This window comes from Leishmania panamensis (assembly GCF_000755165.1).
Source record: "Leishmania panamensis strain MHOM/PA/94/PSC-1 chromosome 20 sequence".
Lineage (NCBI taxonomy): Eukaryota > Euglenozoa > Kinetoplastea > Trypanosomatida > Trypanosomatidae > Leishmania > Leishmania panamensis.
In genome coordinates, this window is record NC_025866.1 from 1,893,314 (window position 1) to 1,919,375 (window position 26,062).

The following is a 26,062-nucleotide window of genomic DNA, read 5'->3' on the forward strand; positions in this document are numbered from 1 at the left end:
CCGTCGCCTGGTGGCAGTGGTGCTGATACTGCAGGTGCCAACACGAGGACACGGACACACCACACTCACTTATTGAGGTAGCTGGAGGAAGAGATGCACGTCACCCAAGACTTCAGAGCTGCACATCCGATCACCCCGCCCCTCCTCCCTTCCGCTCTTTTTCCTCTACACCGCCTACCCTTTGTCTGCGTGTGTGCATCACCGAGCACGAAGACAGGCAATCAAAAAGGGGCAAAGAATGGCTGTTGTCGTGGTGCTGATCGGGCAGTGCGGCAATCAGCTCGGTGACGAACTCTTCACGCAGCTGGCACTGTGCACCTCCTCCGGCGCATCATCCACAGCAGTCAAAACGTCGAGATCCGTCGCGAACACGTCGCCCTTCTTTGCGCAGGACGGCAAAGCGCGCTGCATCCTCGTCGACACAGAGCCGAAAGTCGTGCTTGGGGTGCAGCAGCGGCACCCCGACTTCATTCGTGCGGAGAACGTGGTTTATGGCCAGTCTGGCCGTGGAAACAACTGGGGTCTTGGCTACTACGGGGTGAAGACGGAGCAGAGCAGGCGCGCCGAGCGCAATGCAGCCGTGCAGCGGGCTTTCCAAAATATTGGACGGGATCAACGCGAAGAGGACGACAATGTGCTGGGAAAGGCGCTACAGGCAATTCACCGCGAGACGCGCCGCACGAGCAACGCCGAAGATGGAAGTGGCGACTTTGAGGCCATTATTGTTCTTCACAGTCTCGTTGGTGGGACGGGGAGCGGGCTCGCATCGAAGCTAACAACGCGCCTGCGTCTCTACTTCACAGAGCCGCCGTCAGGTCAGCACGTGGACGAAGTCTACGAGTCTAACATGATGCGCAACGACGGCTTCGACGGCGGCGTCTATGGAGTGCAGCGGCGAGCGCGACACCTAGTGAACATCACCGTCGCCCCCCAGGCGCTCGGTGAAGTGGCGACGCAGGGGCTGAACGCCACGTTGACACTGCAGGTGCTGCAGCGACACGCAGATGCGGTCCTGCTCCTGCGCAACGACGACGCGATGGCACCTGGAGAGCCGAGCGGAAGCAGTGTGTGCTCAGCCGCGTCACTGCTGACGCGGTGCGTCACCTTCAAGGAGGCGAATGAGAGCCTCGTAGCGCTGCTTCTACCGGTGCTGGGCTACGGCCGGCACCCTGGCTGTATCACAGATCTTCTGATGCAATGCGTCCCTCCCACGTACCTGCAAACGACAGGCGGTAACAAGATACTGACGCTCCTTGCTGTACCACAGCGCAGCTACGCCACCATGCGGCAGTGCGTCCATCGAGCGATGCTCTTCACTGTCAAGGGCGGCAGGGCCTTCATGCCCGGGTATGTGCCAACGGTCCCCATTGACGACATGCTGAGTCGAACGGCTCTCCAACTTTCCGGTGGCGGCAGTGGTACTGTTCGGTGTGGTAGCGATGGAAGCAACGAGCGAAACACACGAAGGAGTGGAGATGACAGGGGCGCTCAGTACTGCCCCTCCAACCATAACGAGCGGCCCGGTGGTGCCGCGGCCGCAGCGTCCAGCCACGCGTCACGGCGGCGTCAGCGACCCATGCCATTCTCGGTATCCTCTCCGACCTCGCCACCGAGCTCGCGAATACGAAGCAGCGATGGGCATTTTGGAAACGCAGACAACGCTGAGAGCGGTAGCGCTGCCGGGAGTCAAAATGAAGTCGAGGAGATCAACCGATGTGTGTACTACGAGTGCGTCAGGAAGATCCCACCAGAGCTGTACCAGCATTACCTACAGCTGCGTCGCGCGCCGGTGGCGAAGATGTTTGAGGCGCTCGATGGGGTGCTTGTGCTGAACCAGGCAGTGGAGCTTAACAGGCGCGTGCTACTCCCGCTTCTCCGGTCAGCTGCACTGAAGGTGGCGTCTGGGGCCTTCATGTCTTCCTACGAAGACGTTGGCGTGAAGTCTGAGCAAGTGAAGCAGGCGTATCGTGAAGTCGCCAAGGTGCTGGCAACAGCGGAGGAACTCTAGCGATGCTCATGAATTACACAGAGGAACACTGCGAGCGTCGTTCACGTTGCCTTTCCCCCTGTGCGTGCTTTAGTGATGCGCTATGTGATGTGCATGCGGCTCTCACTTCTGGATTCCCCGGCGGATCCCACTGGTGGTGTCGATGCCTTTGACGGCGCCGTCCTCTTCGCTTTGCTTTGTTGTGTTCGATGGGTGCTGTGATGGCAGCCATCTTGTCTCGTGTACGGTCTCCGCCCTCTCCATTCCCCCCTGCAGAGCTGTGGTCTACGGGAAGTACGTGCGCGCCATCGCCTTTTTGGCGCCTTCCTTAATCACTTGCGCAATGCACGGATGGCACACACGCAGAAATGCACGCGCCTAACTGGACGACTGCATTGGATCCAACGGCTCTCTATGAATTTGTGCAGGTCGGTTTTCGTCTTTGCCACTCAGCCACGAACCCCGGCATACCATGACGTGATTGGTCAGTGCCACGTGCGCCTCTTCACAAGCCCCAGGTCTTCTACACGGCTGCCGGCTCTCCCCCTCCATCGCTTCTTCTCTTCGCCATTCACTTATCTTCTCCTGACTCCTCGTAGGTGCCACATGAGCACAAAGAGAGAGAGTGAGGGAAGTTACGCCGAAAGCGGATTTTATTATCACCTGTGGCGTGTGCAGAAGCCACCCTTTTCTAGCAAGAGCGGTGGACCAGTCCGCGAGCTCACTCCAGCACAGCTGCACACACACGTAAACGTGAACAAATCACATTCTCCGGAGCAAACGCCTCTACAGCGATGCAGCGATGGTCGTGCAGACGGTGTGACTGCGTGACAAGAGTAGGCTCGCGCACTTTTGTGCCTGTACGCCGTCGTACTCCAAGCGCACTCATCTCCTCCTTCTCCCACGCATCCTCCTGTGCAGCACCACCGTCTACAGTGGCGCATCAACGCTCCCGTATTGTCATTCCACCGGTGGAGAGGCTGACGACACCGCAGAGTCCGCGGCTGTCGAGCTGCTACGTCAATGCGCAGACTTTGAATGACGGTAGCGCGCTGCAGGCGGATGCACAGGAACCTGGTCATTTTCGATTTGCCATCAAGAACAGCGAGAGAGGACTACTCGACCACGGCGTCACCCCCGACTCGATCTGCTTCATTGCCGAGGCTGAAGAAGAGTACCGCGCAAGCTCGGCCTACCTACATAACCGACCCGGTGGTGCCGGCTTGCCTGAGTCAGAAACGCACGTGGATAAAGTGACAGGGCAGAAGGTCACCACGACCCGGATTGCGGCGCCATTCGGGGAGACCTACGTGCCCTCCAACCAAGAGCGGTTTGTGGAGCAGCAGCGCGTAGGCGAGCTGAGCCGGCAGCGTAGCCTCGTCAACAAGCCATTCATGCTCGACGAACACGCACAGCTGAACCTGCGAAAGGAGCGTCAGTTGTGTGAGCTACTAGCCTCGCCTATGCCCCAGTTAGCGAAAGCAGACGAAGTGGCACACTTCCTGCTTAATGGCGTCTATGCGCAGAATCTGGCTCTGCAGCCAAGAACGTGTGAGTCGGTGATGCTGCTCTACTCGCACGCAAGCTTTCTCCGTCGACTGGCTGGGCCAACAAAACAGCAGCCTAGTCGCACACACGACATAGCTCAGCTGGCGTCTCGGTCAAGCGGGGCGGACACCGCCGCGGTGCCACTAACCCCGCAGGATGTCCCATTCTTAGATGACATGCGACGCTTGTACACTCACCAAAAGCGTTGCTTTATCAGCCCAACCCCCCTTTCACTGGAGCATCTCATGATGGCTCTCAGCATCGTTACAGCACCGAGCACAACGGCCTTCCATTTCGCTAACCGACTTCTCCTCGATGCGGACAAGTTCGTTCTGCTGCCGACGCGAACGACGTACACGGCGTACTTCACTGTGTGCCACGTGAACAACGCGATGCAGTTTGCCATGGCGCGTTACACTGACGCCGTGCAAGCGCTGCAGCTTCCCGTCGACGCGCCAATGCTAACAGCGCTGCTCAAGGGCTTGAACGAGAGCGGCTACGTGGAGGAGGCGGTGGCGCTTCTGTCGCGAGTTCAGCACGTAGCGGTGTCCACACCACTCCTGAACGCGTCACTGGAGACGCTGCTGCTCTCGGAACAGCCGCTCTCGTGTTTCTCCCTCTACGACGCCATGCAGGGGTCCTCCGTGAAGTCAAGCGCAGAGACGTATACACTGCTGCTTCTCGCGTGTGAGAAGTCGCAGCAGTGGAGCCGCGTGACGGCGATCCTCGCTGAGATGCAGCGCCGCCGTGTGCGCGGCAATGAACAGACGCTAAACCTGCTGCTCAAGGGCCTGCTGCAGGAGCGACTGCACAGCTTTGCTGCCCAACTGTACCACACGATGCTGACAAAGAAGGTGCCCTTGTGGCCCGCACTGGAGTCTGGTGTGCGGCCGCTGCTGCGGTGAGCTTGAACGGTGCGAGCAGTGCCTGCATCTGTGAGGTGGATCAGGGTGGGTCTCCCATCTCGGCTGCTCTCTCCCGCTTTCCCTACCTTACGTTACCCCTGTTTCTCTTTTCCCCGTAAGCACACGTACTTTGCATTGACACATCCAAAAAAAGCTGCAACAAACTGAGTGCGCTGCGCCCCAGCGCTTCTCGCAGGTGTGCGTGTGTGTTGTGGGCGTTAGAGTGTTTTTCAGTCTTTGGCGAACTTGACGAGGCCTCCCTTTCCGCCGTTCTATGTGCTTGACGCAGAGCCGACTGCACAAGAGCGGGTGAGGAGCAGGGGGGAGGGCGTCACAAGCTCCCGTTCCCTACCGCTCTCACGTCTTGAATTCGGCAGGCGTGCACGGGTACTCCCGTTGTACTCTCTCGGTGAGTATGTGCGTCCATGTGCCTGTGCGCGCTCTTGTGTATGTGTCTCGGTGGCTCGTACTTCGTTCCATCTTCCTCTGCTCTCCTCCACCTCCACTGTTACACAATACACCTACACACCATCGCCCATGTATACGCACCTCTGCCTGTGCTTGTGTCGGTGTGCGTGTGTGTGCCCATCTGCACTGCAGTGAAACATACGCGATCATCGCTCCATCGACGACGCGTTTTCTTCACTGCCTGCGCACGAGTCCGAAATCGTCAGCATACGTGCAAAGCAAAGCAAAGGAGGTGAGCGATGTCTGCGCCGCTAACCAAAAAGGAGGTAAAGCAAGAGGAACGCAAGTACAGCGACACTGCCGCTACGCAGGAGTCGAAGCACGACATCTTCGCCACCCAGGACACTTTCGGCGACCTCGCGCAGGACGAGAAGGAAGGCACCTTGTATGTGTGTGGTAACTGTACGGCGCAGCTCTACTTCAAGCCAGACTCGCGCCTCCTGTGTCCCATCTGCTCGCACATCACCGGTGTCTCGACTGTCTTCTACAAGATCCGTACCGAGCCTACTATGTACGATACAATCTGAGGCAGTGTGGCAGATGGCGAGGGGGTAGAAGTGTCGCTCTTGCAATGAAAGGTCAGGGAGGCGATGCGGCAGACACAAAACGTTGGTCGCGGCGTTGCTAATGCGCGAACTCCCTCACCGGCCTCATCGCGCATGTGTGTGTTTTTTTTTGGCTGTTTGTCGCGCCGTTTCGATAAAATGTTAGACCTCCTGACGTAGTGGACTTGCTCCCCCGCCTCTCTCACACTCTTACCTACGTGACCCATCTGCTCCCCCTCCCCCCAGACACACCTCCGCAAACAAGTCCCAAAATGGGCGCTGACGATTCAAAAAGCTGCCGAAGGGAGGGGGAGATGGAAATGTGGGTGACGTGGCCTCTATCGCCACTTGACTTGGTAATTACGCATACCTCTTTCCCTCTCTTGCTGATGACCCTCTTATCCTTAAGTTTTAGCTCTCTATTTGTGCGCGTGGGTGGGAGAGTCTTGTCAGGGATGTCGGTGGCGGCAAAGTACTACTCATCTCCAACTCACCCCTCCCCCTTCCCACCACTGCATGCCTTTACGCCTTTCCCATCCTCTCATGTCTCTCTCTCTCTCTTTCTCTTACCGGTGGCTTCCCCATTGACTTTCAGCTTTTCGCGTGACGAGCGCTGACTGGAGTGTTATTTCCTCCTCCGTTGGCACACAACCCCGCATAGGAACCGAACCCCCCTTCCCCTCATCCCTTTCAAGAGGTATGAGCGCGTTTCCCACGCCTACCCCGTCGACCGTTGGTCGCGCCGGAGCGAAGGAGGATGGCGCGGCGGCCGTAGCGCCGCAGTGCGTGTGTGCCACCTGTATGATGCGGGTGCCGATGCCTCGCTCTTCGTCCGTTTTCACATCGTTTCAGTGCCCCCAGTGCCGCATGAATGGCATGGATGCAAAGCTCGTCTACACAAGCCGCGCGTACCCGACGGAACACTCCACTCGATGACGCGCTTGCTAGCAAGCTGAGCGTAGAAAACAGGTGACGCTTTCCCTCTGGCCCCTCCCTCCTCCCCATGTTACTGGCCTGCGTCACCATCAGACCCAATTGATGGATTTCGACATGAATGAGCGCTATAAACTGGAGCGCCAACAGAAGGAGCAACAGCTTTGTCTTGATGGTCAGGTAGCCCGTCGACTGCGCTCTCTCCTCTCCTCAACTATGCCTGTTTGTTCGCTCCCACGTACCTTGCCAAGGAGTAGACTGTCGATGGTCTCGCTATGCACATCTTCCTCGTAGTGGTTGCCACAGCGTCAGCACTAACTCGCCCATTTATTTCCCCGGGGGTGTTTGCGAGTCAACGCCCATTGAGAGACGTCGCTCAGCGGTGCTTCCCATCCCCGCACGCCTTACGATCTGCACTAAAGCACGTCGCTACTATCTTTGCACGTAAGAGTCACTCTCCTTCGTTTTTCCTCTGTTCCTCCCACCCCTGCGTTCTCACTATCGCTGATCCTCTCTCTCGCCTTTTGTTTCTACGCTGCTGTAACGCAGTACAGTCCTGCCACTTGCAGAGACGAAGACGCATGTGCAACTTCTTTCGCTCTCCTTAGTTTTCGCTTTAGACCGCCCACCTGCTCGCCTGAAGTTCCCCCCCCCCCCCCCCCCCCGACACGTTCTCGTTCGCTTTTTTGGTCTGCGTCCTCTGTGGACTCGTCGTTTCTGTTTCCCTGCAGCGGACTACCGTCAGTATGTCGATTGACCTCCTTGTGGAGGCGATCCATGCCTCGCCCATTCGTCTGTCACTGTGCATCTGTGGTGCAGGGGCCGGCGTCATTCGACGCCTCACTCGCGTGCCCGAGTGCAGCCGCACCCTGATCGAAGCTAACGTGCTCTATCATCGCTGCTCTACGCAGGCAGCATTAGATGGCCTGCCACGGCATATCGTCAGTGCTGATGCGGCTCGGCGACTGGCACAGCACGCTTTTCACAAGTCCCGTGATATCGCCTTTGCCGAAGCGCGTGAGCAGCTACAGCAGCTTCCACAGCTCACGTCCACGCTACCTAGGCCCCCGCAGGATCTGCTCTTCGGCGTTGGCGCTACATCTGCGATCAAGACGAGCCGCTCACGGCACAGCAGGGACGAGGCGCATGTGTGTATTTGGGGCGGCGCGGTCAACCTACTGGAGGACGTTTCCGATCAAAGTGGCGGCAGTCCTGCCATGCTCGGCGAGGTCCGCCACTATTACATGGAGATGCCGGACTGGCTGAGCAGGGCAGAGCAGGATGAGCAAGTGGAGCTGATGGTCCTCCATGCGATTGCGCGCATAGCGGAGTCGTGTATCCCTGCCGACACGGAGGTGGTGAGCAAGGGCACCCACACAGATGGTCAGCGCAGCTACCCACGCGCCGTGTTTCAAGCCCTGCTGCCCAGCGCTGGAGAAAACACCGCCGCTTGTGGCGAAGGCGTGAGCGTGTCGCGCTCATCACCTGGGCTTCCCATCGTCACGGGCTCTGTGCGGCTGTGCTCGATGCCGTCCGAATCCGCTCCGGAGTCGGTGTGCTTGAATCCATCCGGTGAGGTGCGACTTGCGCTGCAGAACGTCCTAAGCGCTGGCACCTCTGCCACTGCGCCCGACGGCAGTGTGCAAGACGTGTGCGCGTTGTGGAACATACATGGTGAATTGCGCTGCAGCGGTATTCCACCGTACCCAGAAGATGCTCGCAACGTCGCGGCGGCGGTGATAGACCACCAACAAGAGAGTGGGTACGATCGAAGCGCTGTCCCAGCCGGGTCCCGTAAGGTGATCCGTCTTCTCTACCCTGGATCGTTTAACCCGCTTCACTACGGACACACGGAGCTTGTACTGGCAGCCACGCGTGTACTGCTTCAACAAGAGCAGCAGAACGTGGAGCAGATGGCACTGCCGGCGCTGATCGAAGTGACGTATGAGATCGCAGTGAAGGCGGTTGATAAGGGCGTTATCGAGGTGGATGACCTGGTGCAGCGTGTGCGCCAGTTTTTGCACCGCGGCGAGCGGGTTGCCGTGACAACCGCGACCCTCTTCGTGGCCAAGGCGAGACTGTTCCCAGGCCACGGATTCCTCATCGGCATCGACACCGCCGTGCGCGTCCTGGATCCAAAGCACTACAGCAGGAACGAGGACGCAGCGGAGGCTGAGGCCGCAATGGTGGAGGCGCTGACCCGCGACATTGCGAGCAGGGGGTGCTACTTTGTGGTGGGTGGGCGCAAGATGAGCGATGCTATGGGCTGGCAGGAACTATCGCTGCTAAGAATCCCGGAGAGCGTACGACACTTGTTTGTCGGCATCCCAGCCACGGAGTTTCGCGTCGATGTGAGCTCAACGGAGCTGCGTGCCCAACGCAACAGGCGTGGTGCAGAAAGACGCACACTCGGGAACTAATCTCAGCAGCGGCTGCGTGGCACAGTGCGTCGCTTAACTGGAGCTGCTCTCCCCTTCTTCCTCTCCCCCTGTATGTGTGTGCATTCAGTAGCATCTTTGGTAGCCGCATAAGGCCAATTTACACCCATCCTTGCTATTCCCCAGCATCCCTTTGTCAGTGTGAGGGCTACAACTGCGTCATCAATGTTCTGATTTGTTGTTGTTGTTGTTTGGCTGGCGGGGGCGGGCGGAGTTCTGTTTTACTCTGCCCTCCCTATCCCCCGCGCGCGTGTACTCCTGCTCTCTCCCACTCTTTGTCTCTTCGCCTCTCCCTTGCTCGTGCGCTGGCCTCTCGGTGTGTTGCGCCTCTCCCCTCCTCTCTCTGCCCTTACTCCCCGAATCGTGGAGTGGTGCCGTATGTGTGCCTGCGAGGCTGACGGGGTCGCACGAAGTGTACACATGCAGAGAGAAAAAGAGGCGAAGCATATATGGCATGGCAAAAGTCATTTTCGGAGCCGCAACGGTGGAGGTCTACGCGCCCACAGAAACGTGCAGACCATCGCTTTGATCGATGTACTCTGCATCCAGTGGGACTTCCCCATTCAAACAGCGTATCGCATCATACGCCCGGGAGTCTGTGCTCATGTTGGTGAGTAATTTAAGCATACGAGCCCACCGGCAAGGGTGGGACGAGAGAGTTGTGTGCCGCTCCAGGCGTCACTTCTACCGCCCCCCCCCCTCCCCTTTGTTGTCCCTCTTTCCATGCCCTGTTTCCTGACGTGCGCACATGTGCCTCTCCTTTCCCTCGCTTAATCTGTTCCCCATTCACTCTCCCTTCTCACACATTCCTCAACGCTTTCAAGACTCGCTCATGCAATTCCCCAACGCGCGCACGCCTCTTTCTGCATCCTGTGGACAAGTACACCCGGCTGCAAGTATCGACGAGGGTGCAGTCTGCCTCTTTGCTTCGTGGCACCGCGACGAGGGGAAACAACAGGCACGCAGTGCAGCGGTGTCGCAGGAGCACACACACGGGCGAATGCTGAGCGAGGCGCAGGAGACGGGACTGTCACAGTATTATTGGGCCATAGACACGTCGCTCTCGTTTAAACCCCTACACAAACCTCTCTGAGTGTATTTTCGGGTAGCGCTTGGCCCAACGCCCCTCTTCTCTTTTTTACTTCAGAGTGGGTTGTGGCCTTAGATCGATCGGCCTTTCGCTTCGTCATCACTGTTCGTTTTCCTCCCTAATCGCTTGCTCCCACCCCCACGATCCTCTCGTGTCGCAGCCATGCTGTCGCACACCGCTGTCTGGCTGCGGGTGCTCAGCCGCAAGAACAAAACCCCCCAACGCATGTCGAACTTCACTAAGGTAACAAACCTAAACAAGGCGGAGAAGGCGAAGATTGAGACGATCGATGGTGACGTCGTCAAGGGTCGTGGCCGTGTGCACCGCCGCTCGCACAGCGGGTTGAAGGATGCCATCGAAGCGATGGAGCACCCAGCCATTTGGCTATGGTACCCGTGGCGCAAGAACCCAGAGCCGCCGACGCCGTACATGCCATCGCAGCGCGCGCTCAAGAACGTCCACGGCGCCATCTTCGCCGATCTTACCCCTATTCAGAAGAAGAAGCAGGAGCAGATGCTCTACGGAGTGAACATCCCCGAGACGCGGGTCATGAGGTTCGAGCAGCAGCACCCACTCCTTGCAATGGCGCTGAAGCAGTTGGATGGGCAGCCGAAGGGGTTCCCTTTTTGGTACAAGAAGTACCCGACGCGTCGCCACGCCTATGAGCAGCGCTTCAGCGTACCGCCAGAGATGCTGGAGGGGTACAGCGACAGTATCAAGAAGGCCTTTGGTAAAGACATGATGACGATTCAGGAGAAGCAGTTCTCGCAGGAGGCAATGTACATGGAGCGGTACGCCGAGCACGACTTCGACACGACCAGCCCGGCCGTGCTGGCGGTGAAGCGGGCGCTGAAAGTGCGTGTGCTGCGGAACCACTTGCTGACGAACCCACACAACAACATTGTCAAGACAATTCTAGCAAACACTGAACGAAAGCTGAACCACACTCTTCGCCGACTGCGCAAAGTTGACTTCAAACGTTATTGGGAGATAATTCGCGACCACGATGTGCAGGACGTGCTGCAGCCGCCAAACCTTGTGACGTATAGGCAGGGCTCGTACTGGCGGTACGACTGGAACGCAGGGTTAGCGATAAGCACGCAACTTGCGGACGTGCTGGACCCGCGCGGCCTCAACGGCTGCGTCGAGACGGGCCGCTCCCGTTCCGAGGTGGCTCGAGATCTCGGCCTCTCGTACACACGCCCGTTGCAGGAAAACGAGAAGAAGCAGCTCTCGGAGCAGGCTGTCTACTACGAGCGGCTGGCTAAGTTTAAGATGGAGCAACCGGAGGCGGCACGCGCGCAGGAGCGGGAGCGCTTTGTCCGCAAGTTCTCCGGCATGTTCCTCAAGCTGGATATCAAGTCCGGTGTCCCTGACTTCCCAAGCACGTACCGCAAGCTTCTCGGAACGCAGGTGGCGCGGTGGTCGTCGAAGCGGCACGGTCCCATGTAGTTCCACGCAGACCCTTTGCGCGATGTGCTCAGTGCTGTATGTAGTACGTGTGTACGTGTGTTGCTTCACACCAGTCCGTCTTGGCAAGGGACCTCTTTGTGGTTCCCTTTTTGTTATCGCCTCTTCACTTGGTGTGTGTGTGTGTGCTCAGTTGTCTGGGTGATATTGGATGAGGTAGCTGAGTGGTGGTCGATGTCGCCGTCTCTCCGCGTGCATACGTGTTTGACCTCCTCTTGTGCGCCTGAGAGTGAAAGCATGCATGTCTTCGTCTCTCTCTCCCTCTCTCTCTCTCTGACTGTGTCGGCGCGGGTTCGCGCCTTCTTCCCTGTTGTGTCCTCATTTATGTGTCCGCCTCCGACGGTGTCTACTCTCTAACAACACAAAACAAAGCCGGAGAGCCATTTGCCGTGTACGAGTGATGTGACAGCCACGTACGTGGCGCGCATTCAGAAACGACGGAGATGTGCCTTGTATGTGTGCGTGTATGGGTGGAAAGTACACAAGTCCCAATCAAGATGGCTCACGTACTGTTGTGAGGAGAGCGTGCGCCATCGATTTCATCACCAAGCCCGCATACCACCCTTTTAAGCTCTGGACAGGAGCCTTCCTCTCCCTTGCAGATTCTTCTCCCTGTGTGCGTGTGTGTGTGTGTGTACTGTACTGTCAAAGGGGTTCGTGTCGCCCCCTTTATTTCCTTCCTCCTCTACTCCCCCCCTCCCCTGCTCCATCTTGCATCATCTTGCGTTGCTTGGGTGGCGCAGTGACTCCGGAAAATCAAGCCTCCATGCACACGCAAGAGCATAAGAAGAGAACCTTGAGACGCGTGTCTTATGTGTATCAGCAGCACTCATCACGCTCTCCGTCAGCTGCCTCCTCGTCGCTCCTCCGGGTCTTGTAGGTTCACAAACACTTGCATTAGAGGAGGGAAAGAGGGCACGGCGCAGAGCTGGTACACCCACCTGAAACCCTCATCTTCATTTCATGTGGTGATGCCCTTAGAGCATACTCTTACCGCCTCATAGACAGATACGTACACCCAGGTGGCACGTTGGAGCAACTGCCCTCCCCCTCCTACCGCCGCCCACTCGAGGTGCTGATGCCCAGAGTGCCAGACAAGATATTGGTAGGCCCCACCACGTACGTGCATTTCCGTCGCAAGCACAGGGACTACTACGCGCCGGACTTCTTAATCGGCGGCGATGATCTACCATCGGCGCCGTCGCTGGAGAATAGCGAGCACGTGTGGCGCTACAGCGTGTCGAAGGAGTACAACAACACCGTTTTCTTTTTCAACACATTGTCGCGCAAGTCCGTATGGGTGCTTCCGGTTGTGCACCTCGATGGCCGCACGGAGCCACTGGGTGAAGGTGAGTTGATGCGCACCCTCTACTCCAGTGTCGTCGATGGAGGAACTGGTTCGGTGCAAGAGACGACGAGCAATGAACTCAGCAAAGCCAGTGTGCACGGCGAGGAAAAATATTGGGCCGCTCGCAAGAAGCTCAACGTCGACCTCACTGACTCATTCCGTCCATCACCTCAATCAGCGTCAGCCGTCGTGGATCATTCAAAGTCGACGAGGGATAACTCTCCTCGCGATACCCTCTCGGCAACAGCGACTTCACTCGCTGCAGCGCCATCCGCCGGGTCTTCCTCACCGCTAAAGGCGGTCACTGGAGAGCGGACACTTGAAGCAGAAGTGGGTGGCGCCTCTGTTTTGCCGAGCACAGTTGCCGAAGGAGAACACCATAGACCAACATTGCAGGACCGAATCGCTGCGTGGCGGACCCGCCAGCGCTGCTCAGCGTCGCAAGCAGAAGCCCAGGAGCAACAAATCTCTACCACTGAGAGCCCAACAGTGTCCACGGCCGCGACGGCGAAGATGCACCCTCTGGCTATTGAAGATCCCTTTGTTTACGCAATGTCATCTACAGTGCCAACCGACAAGGAGTGCGGTTCCTCGAGCGCACCAGGTGTGCTCCACACGGAGAAGAACGACGTGCTAACGGGCACGCCTGGCGGGTCGTATCACCACTTACCCGTGTATACCCAGTCGCTAGGAGCTGCCGTTGCTTCTCCTGACCCTGAGGGCGCGTTGCACACGCCGGTGTCGAAGCAGGGTCAGTCGCTCAAGAGCCACACCGTTGCGCCTCCAGCCAAACTCACATCACCTCCCATCCAGGGGTGGGAACTCGCGACCGCCACAGAACTTCTCCGTCGAGAAAAAATTGCCGCCATGCGGCAGGAAATAGCGGCACTGGAGTGCCGTCGCCGCGCGTTGGCTGTGGAGCAGGCAGAGGCAGAGGAGTGCGCGCGTCTAGCACAGGCACGCGCCACCGCTGAGCGTGCACGCTTGCAAGACGCGGAACAGGCTGCACGTGAACAGGCCCAGCGACGCGCTGCTGAATCGCGTGTACAGGACGTGAACGAGTACTTGTCGAAGCAGCGGCAGTTGCAGGAAGTAGCGCAGTCGACTGTAGAGGACTCGTTCACGTACGCCTCTCGTATTGCTGCGCAGCTCGCAGCAGCAGCCCCTCGACCAGAGAACATCCTCATCCCCAGCAAAGGGAATTCGAGTGAAGCGGGTAGTGGCGCGAGTGCGCGGCTTACACCGCCTCATTACCGCGTCCATCAAGTTGGCCGAGTTGTACCGGCTGTAGTAGCGCCTCAAGCTGCATTACCGATGGCAGAGGAGCCGGACCGTCATGCAGCAGTGAAGAAAGACGGAGAAAGTGCTGTGGTAGGAACACTGCGTGACACACTAACCGGCGCGCCTACGTCGGCTGGCATGACGACGACTCAGCGCCGCCAGCAGCGCCTCGCTTATGCGATGCCACACTTGTACGAGGGAGAGGTCATCACCTACCGCCCTAGCAGCAACTTTACCCGCCAGGCAGCCCTGCACGATGGTACCGCTGCGATCAGGAACCAACCTCCTCGAACGCTCAATTCCTCGGCAGGCCCCACCGCACCGGTTATCTTGGCGTCCAAGCGCGATGGCACAGGCACGCAGTACTACGATGCGGCCCACCAGCACTTCTTCACCGGCACCTGGCGCGAGGACAACCGAGAAGGTATCGGTGTATTATCGCTGCCAACCACTGCGGTGCAGGGCAGCTGGCAAGGCGACCAACTAGTCGGGCCTGCCGTCTTGCAAACACGGCACAGCAAAGGCACAGTCACTTTCATCTCCGGGAAGCCAGCCGGCGGCTCACAGGCACCCGGGACTAGCCCTTCTAGAACCTCTTCGCGTCCCAACGGCGCACTCCCGTCCGGAGCCTCGTACACATCGAACACCACAGATGGCACCACCACGTTGACCGGTAACGCCGTTGTGGAGCTGGACAACAAGGCGCTGTTCGTCGGTGCTCTCAAGGAGGGCCGAGTGCGTGCTCCATATATCCTTCAGCTGGGACAGGGCGACTACATCGAATGGATTGGCGCTTCCGCGTGCCACAAAGGACATGCTCGTGTACCTGATGGCACATCAGGCGAGCTGCTAAAGCACACCCCCGCCCATTTGGCCTCCTCGTCCTCCTCCGTCTCCGCTTTGAAAGTTGGCACTGGTGAGTGCCGCATCCGCTTTCGCAATGGCGACACCTACGTTGGGCATGTCTGCAACTTTCAACTCCACGGCTTCGGCTACTACCGCTTCGCCGAGGACGGGCACTCCTACACAGGTCACTTTGAGGGTGGCTGGCCGCACGGGAAGGGACTGCTAATCTTTGCAAACAGCGACGTCTACCGCGGGGGCTTCGCGAAGGGGCTCTTCAATGGCCACGGCACGTATGCCTCACACGCGGAGCAGTACGTATACGAGGGTGACTGGATAGCTGGAAAGATGAACGGTGAGGGCTCGCTAGCCTTTGCCAACGGCGATGTATGGAAGGGCACCTTCAAGGACGACAATCGTGTAGCCGGTGCGTACACGACGCTCGCGTAAAGCGCATAGTGAGATGCTCGAGGTTCATCTTGTATGGTTCCCCATCTCACGGATAGCAACTGACCCTCGAGTTTCGGTCGTGCGTGCCCCTGCCTTACCGCAACCCTCCACCCTGACACCGATCTCCCCCCAATCATGGCCTAGTGCACGTCTTCACAAGGTACTGCTGTTCGCAGGTGAGACCAGAAGGACAGGGAAATATCTTCATGGAAGATTGAAGCTCTGAGAGTGAGAGTCCCATGATAGGGTCGCCGGAAGGCACCTTTTTTGTGATCTGCCAATGTAGGGGGAGGGGGGAGGGGAGGGAGTTGCTCGTCTACGCGCCGTGTAGTAACACGGCATACCTCCGTGACGGCCTTCCGCCACGCGGCGCAATGGCATGGGCGAGCGTAAAGCGACTTTAGGGGACGGGTACCATCCACTCCCTCCTCTTTAGTAGTGGATAGGCCTCCCCTCCCCTCCGCTCAAACTGCCCTCGATGACCTTGAATGTGTTTCGAATGGCTCCTTCCCCACGTGTACCCCTCTCACACCTCCACTCTGCTCCACCTACCGCCATGCACGTGTACACGCACATAAGTCATCGTTACGCCTCCCCCCCTCCCGCTTCAGCAGAAAGCTACAAAGGGAGAGCTGGTTGACGGAGCAGGTTTCGTCTGAAGAGCTCGCATTGGTGGCAATCACCCACAAGCACACACAAGAACCCGCCGCAGAGCACTCTCTTTTCTTTTAGACCCAGGATGGGCTACACACGGGAGCGCACGAACCGGCACTTCTTTGTGTCCCGCGCCAATGCCTTCTTCTCTCGTCTGCCAATTGCTCGCATTCAGCGCGCGTTGGCGATGGAGGCAATCAAGAAGGGCTCCATGAAGCCGTGGAAGTACACCAAGGAGCAGATCGTTGGCTCTCCCGTCACATGCAACTTCGAGTACAACCCACGGCCGGTGCGCCTCATCGGCACAGTAATGGATGCGCACACCGAGGAGACAAGCATCAAGGGTGGGCTGAAGGTATATGCGCGCAACGAGGAGGCGAACATGATGCTGTGGATCCCAGCCGGCAACCCCAAGCTGAAGTATGAGGTGACCTCCGCCAAAGGCAGCTTTGAGCATTACCTGGACGAGCGTAGCAAGTGGGACGAGGCGTGGCTAACGGGTCGCGCTCGCATGAAGTAAGGCTTGTGCTCACAAGACGAAGATAGTGGTGGTGGCAGGTGCGCATCACACGCGCAATCACGAATGAATTGATGACAGCACGCCGTCGTTGCTTTTGTTTGCAGGAATCACACGCCGATTCGATAAGCCAAGCAAAAGGCACACAAACCCCCAATGCGCAAGTCGTGTGCGTGTAGGCAATAAAGGAAGATGGCGACCTCGTAGCGATGCTAGCAACACGCATGCGTGGGCTGCTGTGACAGAGAGAGAGAGAGAGTTGTCGCTAGCCACTTCTGCAGACTCTCCTGCGACTTCAAGAGACACTGGAGAGGGAGGAACGTGAAGGAAAACTGAGAAGAGACGCCCGTATTGACGTTCACCAAGTAGCCGCCACTGAACGGCATCTTGCACTTTGAGTTTTCCTTGACGGTGCCGGCCAGATGTGCCCCTGTGTCTGTGTTTCTTTTCGAGACCCCGTAGTGCATGTGCGTTGCTCTCTGCACTTCGCTGCCAGGCATACACTTTCTCTCGCACCTCCACCCTGTCCATGCGTCTCAGCTCCGCGACTCTATCTATCATACGCACACACACCCACACACGCACGCCGAGAAATATATATATATATATTTACACTGACACTCACACATTTTCAGCTTTTTCTCCCACAAGTACGCGTAGAGAGGCCCCAAAGAGAAGAGACAGAAGCGATAGAGAAGGAGCGCGTGGGTCAGGCGTGTGTGGCTCGCCAAAGGGCACGTGTGTGTGTGTGTGTGTGTGTGTGTTGTCCCTCTCTCTCTCTTTCACCTGGGTGCTTTTCTCTCTGGCGTTGGCCGTCGTTGGTGACTCAGCCTCAATCTCCTCTGTTGAGATCAGTATTATCTACGCATTTTTACGCGGCCCACTGTGTGAGAGAGAGGCAGGCACACACGGAGGGTAGTCGCTGCGCATGCATCTGCAGCTGACAGCTCATCGCGCAGAAGTCTGTGGATAACAGACGAGGAGAGAGTCATAGGAAAGACGCGCAACATCGGCGTCCATATTCGCCATGCCACCAGCGACCGAAGCTCAGGAGATGGAGATGGAGATGGTACAGGGGATGTACGATACGTACGAGCTCCTCTCCAACGACCCGCCGTCGTACTGCGTCTCTTTAGCTGCCACGGAGGATGAGCCGCCACAGCTGAAGGTAATCATCACCTACCCCACCGAGGACTACCCGGAATCGGCACCGTGCGCTGTCACGTTAGAGTGCATTGCCAAGACGTGCCGCATTCAAGTGGGCACCATAACGAAGCAAGTCGCCACCACCTGCGAGGAAAACATCGGCCTGCACAGCGCTGTGCTTGTGCTTCAGCAGGTGCAGGAGTTTCTGTCGCGCGCTATCGAAGAAGAAGAGAGGGCGGACCTGCTTCGCCGTGGAGAAGTAATCGCAACTGAGGCGGCAAAGCGTGCCGGTGCTGTGGAGGAGGACCCGACCATCCGACTAGGCACAGCAGCCACGCGGGAGCTCTTCGAGGAGTGGATCCTCAAGCACAACGCGGAGAAGGCTAAGGCGCGGGCGGAACGCGAGAAGAAAGAAGTGAAGGTATCTGCCTCGAAGCTGTCGGGCCGACAACTCTGGGATAATAGTCTGAAATCCGCTGATTGGGCGCTGTTTGGGGGTGAAGTCGAAGAGGATGGCGGCGGGGATGTGGACTTTGACTCCATGAAGGATCTGAACGAGGATGAGTTTGATCTTGCGTAAGGAGGGCGTGTGTAGGGAGAGGGGGGGGGCGGGCTAACAGGTGAAACGCTTGTCCCTCCCCCTCCCCTTACACACACACACCGTTGTTGAGCTGATTGGCGACCATCTGTGTGTGTTAATGTTGCTGATGTTCTTGCCTTCCTTTCCTCCTAAATCAACGGCTAAGACTACCTGCGCACTCCACGTGTCATGAAAAAGAAGCACACACATCGAAAAGGGAGGTGCTTTGCCTCAGCCGCGGCACACGAACGCACCAAGAGCAACGTAATTCCCTCAACACACCCACCCACACACACGCGCACACACACACACACCGTCAGTGCAATGGGGAGGGGATTGGAGTGAAAGTCAACAAGCTTTATGCTGCTGGGGTCTCTGCATCTACTCGCAAGAGGTCGTTGGGGAGCAGCTACTAGTGTTTAGAAGGCGAGTGGCAACCTCTGATATCGTCGCCCTCCCCTGTCCCTTTCTGCCGCTGTGTGTGTGCGTGTTGGGGGGGAGGGAGGAGGGGGTGTACATCGAAAGTGCCCGGGTGTGACGAGCGAAAGGACCATTGACATTGTGGGAGTGTGGACCCACGTGGACTTCATACCCCTCCCCCCCGAGGCCACACAGAGACGTAAAAGGATTTCACTACGGCCTTCTCTGTGACTGTGGGTCTCTCTCTCTTTTTCCCTCTCCCTCCTGATCATCTTTGCGTTTTCGTATGCTTTTCCCTTTACATATTTGTGTCCCTCCTCAAGCTCTACAAGTGCTCTCCTCTCGACGGTTTAATTTGCACTTCTGCGCTGGCAATGGTCCAGGAGGTACTCCTGGCGATCACAGCGTTTGATTCCTGCCTCCCACCATCCCTTCTCCCCACCCCCCGCCCCCAACAGGACACGACGTGAAACGGGGTAATACGAGCAGCATAGTCCTAGCTCCCACGGTGCGATCCCAATCCTTCGTTCCCCCACCACTCTACCCCACGCGCGCCCACACAGCAGTATTAGCGTAAGCAGCACTTGCTGACATTTTGCTCCTCTTGTTTGTTTCTTTTTTTTGTATATCGCGCCATCTTCACGAATCATGCTCGCGCCGAAAGGAAGTGTGTGGTGCGGTAGCAACTGCGGCAGCCCAAGTATCCGTGTCGGCCCCCATCTACGCAAAACGACGCCCTGGATGCCTTGGCACACCCTACTCTGTCAACGCCGCTGCTTTCAAGTGATCCAGCGTGGCCACGACCTGCCACAGAAGTCGCTCTATGACAAGCTTGGCTTCGCCAAAGACACCGAGGCGCGTGTTGTGCGGCGCAGCACCACTGAGCTACGACAGGCACTGCTGCGACGCGTCGAAGAGCTAAAGGACCCAGTGAATGACCCAGCGGACAAGAAACGAGTGGCAGAGCTGAAGGACGCGTACACCCGCCTGCAGGACGACTGCTTCCGCACTAACTACACAAGTCACTACTACGCCTCCAACGACGCTCGACTACACGTTCTCTGCGACGGCGGTCAGGTGGCCGCCAACTTCAATCCAGAACACCAACACTTCACTTATGTGGACCATGCCATTGACCGCGAGAGCACTAGCAGCGGTGTTGACTTCTCCTTGGCAAGCGGGACGGCTCGTGGATCAGCTTCGGGCGCTAGGCTATCCAGCCGCAGCGAGGTACCGACGGCGGAGGCGCTAGGTGATGCCTTCCGAAACGCCACCGGCGTAGGCGAGAACGCCAGTGGCGCCACCTCGTCGAACGCCACCGCTTACAAGGCTGCGGACGCAGCAGGGCCGCTGAACGGCACCGACATCACCCACTTGCTCCGCATCACCCTCGAGCAGAGTCTAGCAGGCTGTGAAGTGGAGATAGTGATCCACAAAAATGTCCGCTGTGCTAAGTGTCGCGGCTCGGGTCGGCAACAGCTTCGGACACCGCGGAAGTGCCCGCAGTGTCTGGGCCGTGGCTCTGTGCACATGCCAAGCGCCACCTATGACATTGAACGCCGGTGCCTCTACTGCGGTGGCGAGGGGACCGTACCGGCCCCGCCGTGCCGCACATGCGATGGCCGCGGCATTCAGCCCCACCAGGCGGTGCGGTTGCCGGTGGGCGTGCCTGCTGGTACCTTGTCCAATTCCCTCTTTCGCCTTCACCACCACGGCCATGACGGGGTGCGTGGCGGCCATGCTGGTGACGTGCTGGTCACTGTGCTAGTGAGCGAGCACCGCTGTTTCTACCGCAACCCTGAGAGGAGCCACGAGCTGCATGCGATGCTGCCACTGCCGCTCTCAGTAGCATTACTCGGCGGCCGTGTCAAAGTACGGACGCTGAATGGATTCGGCATGGTGCACGTGCCGCCGTGCGTGCGAAGCGGTGAGGTTCTCCCGCTGGATGCGTATGGGGTACCGGATGCCACAGGTCGAGCCTCTGTTGCGGCAGCAGCCCCACATGCGATCCTCTACCACGTCCTGGTGATAATTCCAAAGGGGGATGCGCTGTCAGGACAGCAAAAAGCGGCACTACAGCGGTACGAGGCGCACCACAACCATTCGTCCATGACAGGGACAGAGGCAGAGGTCTTGGAGCCGCCTCACACCTTTGGTGGCGAAGTTCCGCAACAACAGACACCAGCGTCATCTGGCAGCACCGTCTCCCGCGCGCAGCTGATGGAAAGCTGCGCTGCCCTCAAATCTTCGTACAAGCACTGGTTTAGTGCAGGCTAACAGCACTCATGAGCCGGTGCAGTTTGTCTTTCACCGATCGCCGTGGCGAATGCGGGTAACGTGGATATGTGAGCTCCTCTAGACCTGTGTCTGTGTGTGGGGGTAAAGTGACAAGATCGAAAGTGCAGCAGCGCGATGCACAGGGGGAGAGGGAAGAGGGAGGGGTGCTGTGCGAAGAAGGTAGAACGCGTCGTTAACACAATGAGCAGGTGAAGTGTTCGATTCAGATTCGATTGCTAGGCAAGAGAAGCACGTGCATCGACAAGCACAGACACACACAAACACCAATCAGCACAGAACGCACAGCCGTTCTGCGAAAGGTGGGGACAACGGAAAGGCAAGAATTGCTCTACTCCCCCCACCACCACCACCATCACCACTACCCTCTCCCTCTTCCCTTTGCTTTCTCGCTCATCCGTAAAAGAGCAAATAGCACAAAGAGAACGACACAGAGAAGACACACGGAGACACTTAAAGAATGCAACAAATCTCCTCGGTTTGAAGCAAGCAAACAAGCAAAAAACGATGCTTCAAGACAGGCCTCTGTCTGCCTGTCTGCCTACCTCCCTGCCTGGGTGTGTGTGTGAAAGTGAACCACTTGCGCAGTACCACACCGTCACGCGAAAAATGCGTGCTTTTTTTTCCATGTTTTCTAGTCTGTTTTTATCAGCTCTGCTCTCCCTCTCTTTGCCCTCGTGCTGCTTTGTGTGTGTGTGTGTGTGTGTGTGTGTGTGTGTTATTTTCTCGCTCAGTGAGTCCGCGCTTCCTAGAACCCAAACCGCCGAGCAGCTCCGCCGCAGATCTCCGCTCTTTCGCTCACCCTGGCCTGCCTTCTCAAGCCACCCCCCCTCCTCCTCCCACTCCACCGCATCACGGAGAGTCCGTCCTCTCTCTCCCTAAAAAATAACCTCAAGCCGAATCGACCCAAAAATACGAAGAAAACCAGAGAAAAAAACGCCTCAACACACGAAAACGCACAGAGCGGCGTGTCAGTACTGCTGCCTTGTGACCCTCATATTTGGCGCTGGCGGCTGCCCTTTTATCCCTCGCTGTTCTCGTGCGTTAGGCAATAGGCAAAGTCGGTTTTGGCTTGCTGCTGTGACACATGGCGGAGCGCAAGACCGCGTCAGGTAGTGCGTACTACCTCCCCTCACCGATGCTTCTGTCGCAGAACCAGAGTGAGGAGCGGGCAAAGTTTGTCGTGGTGAGCGGTGGGGTGTGCAGCTCCCTCGGTAAGGGTATCACGACTAGCGCCATCGGTGCCTTGCTGCGCGCTGCTGGCTACCGCGTGTGCAGCATCAAGATCGACCCTTATATCAACATTGACGCAGGACTCATGAGCCCGTACGAACATGGTGAGGTCTACGTGCTCGAAGACGGCGGCGAGGCGGACCTCGACCTCGGCAATTACGAGCGTTGGATGTCGGTTCATCTGACACGCGACCACAATATAACAACCGGTAAGGTATACCAGAAGCTGTTGACGAAGGAACGCGCTGGAGGCTTTTTGGGCAAGACGGTGCAACTCGTCCCGCACTTCACGAACGAGGTTGTGAACCACATCTTTAAGATCTGCCAGACACCCATGAGTGGGTCGAACAAGCGGCCAGAGATTTGCATGATTGAGCTCGGAGGCACAGTGGGCGACATGGAATCGCAACCCTTCGTCGAGGCACTGCGCCGCCTGCGCTATTCAATTCTGCCAGAGGACTTCTGTCTCCTGCACACGACGTACCTGCCGGTGTTTGGCGGAACGCAGAAGACGAAGCCGACGCAGCACAGCTGTCGCGCACTGCTCTCCCTGGGGCTGCATCCCGACTTCCTTGTCTGCCGCAGCGAGCAGCCGCTGGCTGCGGATGTGAAGGAGAAGCTATCGAACCAGTGCGGTGTGCAGAGCAAGGATATCATCGGCGCCCCCAACGTTAGTTGTCTCTACGAGATTCCCATCGAGTTCGTTGACCAGGGCCTGATCGATCGTCTCTCGCACAAACTTCGTCTTCGGCCGAGCGTGCCGCCGATGGATGTGCCGACCTATCAGACCTTCAAGAAGTTCGCGAAAATTCTTCAGAACCCAAGCAACCAGAAGGTACGCATCGCTTTTGTTGGCAAGTACGTGACAGGTGGGTCGGACGCGTACTTCTCTGTGCTTCAGTGCTTCGAACACTGCCAGCTTATCCTCGGTATCAATGTCGAGGTCTTCTACCTGGAGAGCGAGGAGCTGGAAGGCGAGAACGCCGAGGAGGCAAAGGCGATGCTGCTCAAGTGCGACGGCATCTTCGTGCCTGGCGGCTTCGGTGTTCGTGGCATCGACGGTAAGGTGAATGCGGTGCGGCTGGCCCGCGAGCACAATATTCCGTACTTTGGCGTCTGCCTCGGCATGCAGGTGGCCCTCATCGAGTTCGCTCGCAACAAGCTTGGCTGGCAAGATGCGAACAGCGAAGAGTTCGACGCTTCTAGCACGCACCAGATGGTTCGCATCATGGACGCAGATCGAGAGCGCATGGGTGCCAACATGCACCTTGGAGCGCGTGAAGTGCACATTGTGGAGTCGAACTCGCACATGAGCGCCATCTACTCTGGTGCCAAGGTTGTACTGGAGCGCCACCGCCACCGCTATGAGGTGAACGCCAAGTACCTTGACGACCTACGCAGAGAAGGCCTCGTCATCTCCGCCGTCTCAGACCCCGACGCTGGCGCGAGTCTGCGCGTCGAAGCCATCGAAAATCTGTCGCTCAAGTTTTTCTTTGCCGTGCAGTTCCACCCGGAGTTTGTCTCCACCCCGCTCGACCCTTCTCCACCCTACCTTGCCTTCTTCGCGGCGGCCGCTGGCAAGGAAGTCAATTGGCCCGCAGAGTGCACCGGGCGCCGCCTGCCCGTCTCTGCCCAATCAAGCCAAGTGAGCAGTTGACGTCTTGACGAGAGAACAGAAGGCGACGGGAGGCACTCTTGTTGAGCGTGTTTGGGGGGGGTGTTGTGGCCTCCGCTTTTCGTGTTCTTGAAGGACGACAGAGTGGGGGAGTGGGGGGAGCATGAAGACTCTCGACGTGGGCGGACGACGAGAAGCAAAGGAGGGGTTCGAAGCGCGCTTCGTAAAGGACTGCACGCCTGTGAGCGACCCTCTCCCTCTCTCGTTGTGTGTCTGTGCGCTCATCGATTTTTCGCAAAATCTGCGCGAGCATTGCATACGCCGGAACATTTGGGCGCACACTCCGGAAGGGAAAAAAAGGTGGTGTGTGAGAAGGACGCACATGACCTCCCCCTCCCTCCCTTGACTCCCCCCCTCCTTTTCTCCTCATCGACCCAGGCGTCCTCTCGCTTGTTTTCCTGCCGATTTGTCACGATGGCTGCGCCCTGTCATTCCTTGTCGCGGGCCGGTGTGGTCTTTTTGCGTGCTTTTTCGAGATGTGGTGAGTGTGGGGACTCCTTTGTCCGCTGACTTTCGTCCGCCACGCCTGTTTCTGCAGCCCCTTCGCTCCACCCCCACCCCCCTCCCACCCACCCACACGTCGGAATGGCGTAGACGCGCGAAACACGTGACGAGGATGTCCAATGAAAGCAGCTCATGACTCTCTTGCGTCAAGCCCCTCTCTCCCTCTTCCTTAATGCGTAGACGCATGCAACGGAGGAGGGAACCCATACAATGCCGATAGAAGGCGCGCTTCGCTCTTCCTCTTTCTCTCTCATCCTCTTGCAGCTGAGGGTACCTCACCGTCGTACAACGGAAGCACAGGAAAAAGTGGCGAAAGGGGTTGTTAACAGTGTAGGAGAGCTTCTCCCTCCACCGAACTCGAAAGAGAGAGAGCAAACATACAAGCAGGGAGAACAGAAAGCAAAAATGAGCAAGGCGGGCGCAGATCCTGTGTCAATGGGTTAAGAAGAGAGCGCTGTGAACCGCTTTGCGCACCCCCCGCCCCCTCAGCAGATCCGTGAAGGTGCGAGCGGAGTCAGCAACAGTGCAAGCTGCGAAGGAGGGTCTGGGGGAGAGAGAAGCTGAGATCTGAGAGTCGAAGGGCAGGGAATTCTTTTCACGCTATTGTTTTTGTTTTCTGTTCTTCGCTATGCTGTCCTATCATTCTTGCGCCCTCCCCCCTGTTCACCCCTCCCCCCACACCAGCCCCCCCCTCCTCCTCCTCTCTTCTTCCTCTAACTCCAACCTCCTCGTTGCGTGCCTTTGCTTCTTCCCCTTTTACTCTTCTTCACCTCGAGGCTGTGATGCTCTCCCTTTCCTGCTCGGTCCTCTCTTCCGCTTTTAGCTTTGCCCATCTTTTCGCTAGCTCGAGAGCACAGGCCAATGACAAGGAGGTGAGAGCAAAAGAGAACAACGCCATCCCGTGTGACGGTGAGAGACGAAGAACGAAAGAAAGAAACAAAACATAAAAACAGGCGCTATGCACGCAGCGATAACTCGAGCATGGAAAGGGGCAAACTGTGGGGTGCCTCTCGTCGGGCCTCTGTCGTGCACTCATGCAAAGGAGGGCTGTGATGGTCAAGTGATGATGCACTACGCAAACTCTGTGTGTTTGTTGTTAAGCAGTGGCGGGTTGCTAACGGTTTCTCTTATTACCGCTAAGCCCTGATTTCTTCCACATCGATGCGTGTAATTTCTATCAAGGAGAAGGACAACAAGGACTAGACGGGCACAGAGTCAACGGCGGCTCACTTCTGCATGGGTTTGCACGTGTCTAATGCCAAAGTTGGTCCGACAAGGACGACCTCCATCCCTCCCCTGCGACCAAATGCCTCAGCTCTGGACTTTTTATTCAGCAGGTATGTGTCTGCGTAGGCGAGGGTGTGTGGGGGGGGGGGGGGACGGGGAATAAGAATATGCGTGTGCGGCACGTGTCACATTCAGGTGCAGTCCTGCCATCTTCACGCACAATAAAAAAGGGCAACGCAGCAGCGTTGGGGTGATTCTCTCTCCCCCTCTCCCTCCCTCTCTCTCTCTGTGCCGCACCTTTTTGGCCTTTGTTGTCTTTTGGTTACTTCCATTTTCCGGTAAAGCCGCCCTCACGGGCGTGTCTCAACTTTTTCGCATTCATTTCTTTATACCCATTCCTTCCATAGCCTCTGGCGAGGAACCGAGAAAGGGTCGCAGTATCAGTGAGCCACCAATACAGACACATACACAAGAAGCTCCCCCTGCGTATCCCTTCCAAGCAGCC

General features: G+C 57.7%; 10 protein-coding genes across 10 annotated transcripts; all 10 read left to right on the forward strand.

The window, feature by feature from the left end:
* Window positions 1-238: 238 nt before the first annotated feature.
* Window positions 239-2,008, forward strand: LPMP_204710 (zeta tubulin, putative; the record flags this gene model as incomplete). Its single annotated transcript, XM_010700369.1, has 1 exon — window positions 239-2,008. One exon carries the CDS (start codon window positions 239-241, stop codon window positions 2,006-2,008), a length of 1,770 nt encoding a protein of 589 aa, XP_010698671.1.
* A 773-nt stretch (window positions 2,009-2,781) lies between these two features.
* On the forward strand, window positions 2,782-4,440 carry LPMP_204720 (hypothetical protein; the record flags this gene model as incomplete). Its single annotated transcript, XM_010700370.1, has 1 exon — window positions 2,782-4,440. The coding sequence occupies one exon, from the start codon at window positions 2,782-2,784 to the stop codon at window positions 4,438-4,440; it is 1,659 nt and encodes a 552-aa protein (XP_010698672.1).
* Window positions 4,441-5,147: 707 nt separating this feature from the next.
* Window positions 5,148-5,435, forward strand: LPMP_204730 (DNA-directed RNA polymerase 2, RPB12 subunit, putative; the record flags this gene model as incomplete). Its single annotated transcript, XM_010700371.1, has 1 exon — window positions 5,148-5,435. One exon carries the CDS (start codon window positions 5,148-5,150, stop codon window positions 5,433-5,435), a length of 288 nt encoding a protein of 95 aa, XP_010698673.1.
* Window positions 5,436-7,132: 1,697 nt separating this feature from the next.
* Window positions 7,133-8,806, forward strand: LPMP_204740 (hypothetical protein; the record flags this gene model as incomplete). The annotated part of the gene is made up of 1 exon (XM_010700372.1): window positions 7,133-8,806. One exon carries the CDS (start codon window positions 7,133-7,135, stop codon window positions 8,804-8,806), a length of 1,674 nt encoding a protein of 557 aa, XP_010698674.1.
* Window positions 8,807-10,076: 1,270 nt separating this feature from the next.
* On the forward strand, window positions 10,077-11,366 carry LPMP_204750 (hypothetical protein; the record flags this gene model as incomplete). The annotated part of the gene is made up of 1 exon (XM_010700373.1): window positions 10,077-11,366. The coding sequence occupies one exon, from the start codon at window positions 10,077-10,079 to the stop codon at window positions 11,364-11,366; it is 1,290 nt and encodes a 429-aa protein (XP_010698675.1).
* A 1,096-nt stretch (window positions 11,367-12,462) lies between these two features.
* Window positions 12,463-15,306, forward strand: LPMP_204760 (hypothetical protein; the record flags this gene model as incomplete). The annotated part of the gene is made up of 1 exon (XM_010700374.1): window positions 12,463-15,306. The coding sequence occupies one exon, from the start codon at window positions 12,463-12,465 to the stop codon at window positions 15,304-15,306; it is 2,844 nt and encodes a 947-aa protein (XP_010698676.1).
* A 739-nt stretch (window positions 15,307-16,045) lies between these two features.
* Window positions 16,046-16,480, forward strand: LPMP_204770 (hypothetical protein; the record flags this gene model as incomplete). Its single annotated transcript, XM_010700375.1, has 1 exon — window positions 16,046-16,480. One exon carries the CDS (start codon window positions 16,046-16,048, stop codon window positions 16,478-16,480), a length of 435 nt encoding a protein of 144 aa, XP_010698677.1.
* A 1,024-nt stretch (window positions 16,481-17,504) lies between these two features.
* Window positions 17,505-18,203, forward strand: LPMP_204780 (hypothetical protein; the record flags this gene model as incomplete). The annotated part of the gene is made up of 1 exon (XM_010700376.1): window positions 17,505-18,203. One exon carries the CDS (start codon window positions 17,505-17,507, stop codon window positions 18,201-18,203), a length of 699 nt encoding a protein of 232 aa, XP_010698678.1.
* Window positions 18,204-19,271: 1,068 nt separating this feature from the next.
* LPMP_204790 (chaperone protein DNAJ-like protein) lies at window positions 19,272-20,900 on the forward strand (the record flags this gene model as incomplete). The annotated part of the gene is made up of 1 exon (XM_010700377.1): window positions 19,272-20,900. The coding sequence occupies one exon, from the start codon at window positions 19,272-19,274 to the stop codon at window positions 20,898-20,900; it is 1,629 nt and encodes a 542-aa protein (XP_010698679.1).
* Window positions 20,901-22,005: 1,105 nt separating this feature from the next.
* On the forward strand, window positions 22,006-23,808 carry LPMP_204800 (cytidine triphosphate synthase, putative; the record flags this gene model as incomplete). Its single annotated transcript, XM_010700378.1, has 1 exon — window positions 22,006-23,808. One exon carries the CDS (start codon window positions 22,006-22,008, stop codon window positions 23,806-23,808), a length of 1,803 nt encoding a protein of 600 aa, XP_010698680.1.
* Between the last annotated feature and the right edge of the window lie 2,254 nt (window positions 23,809-26,062).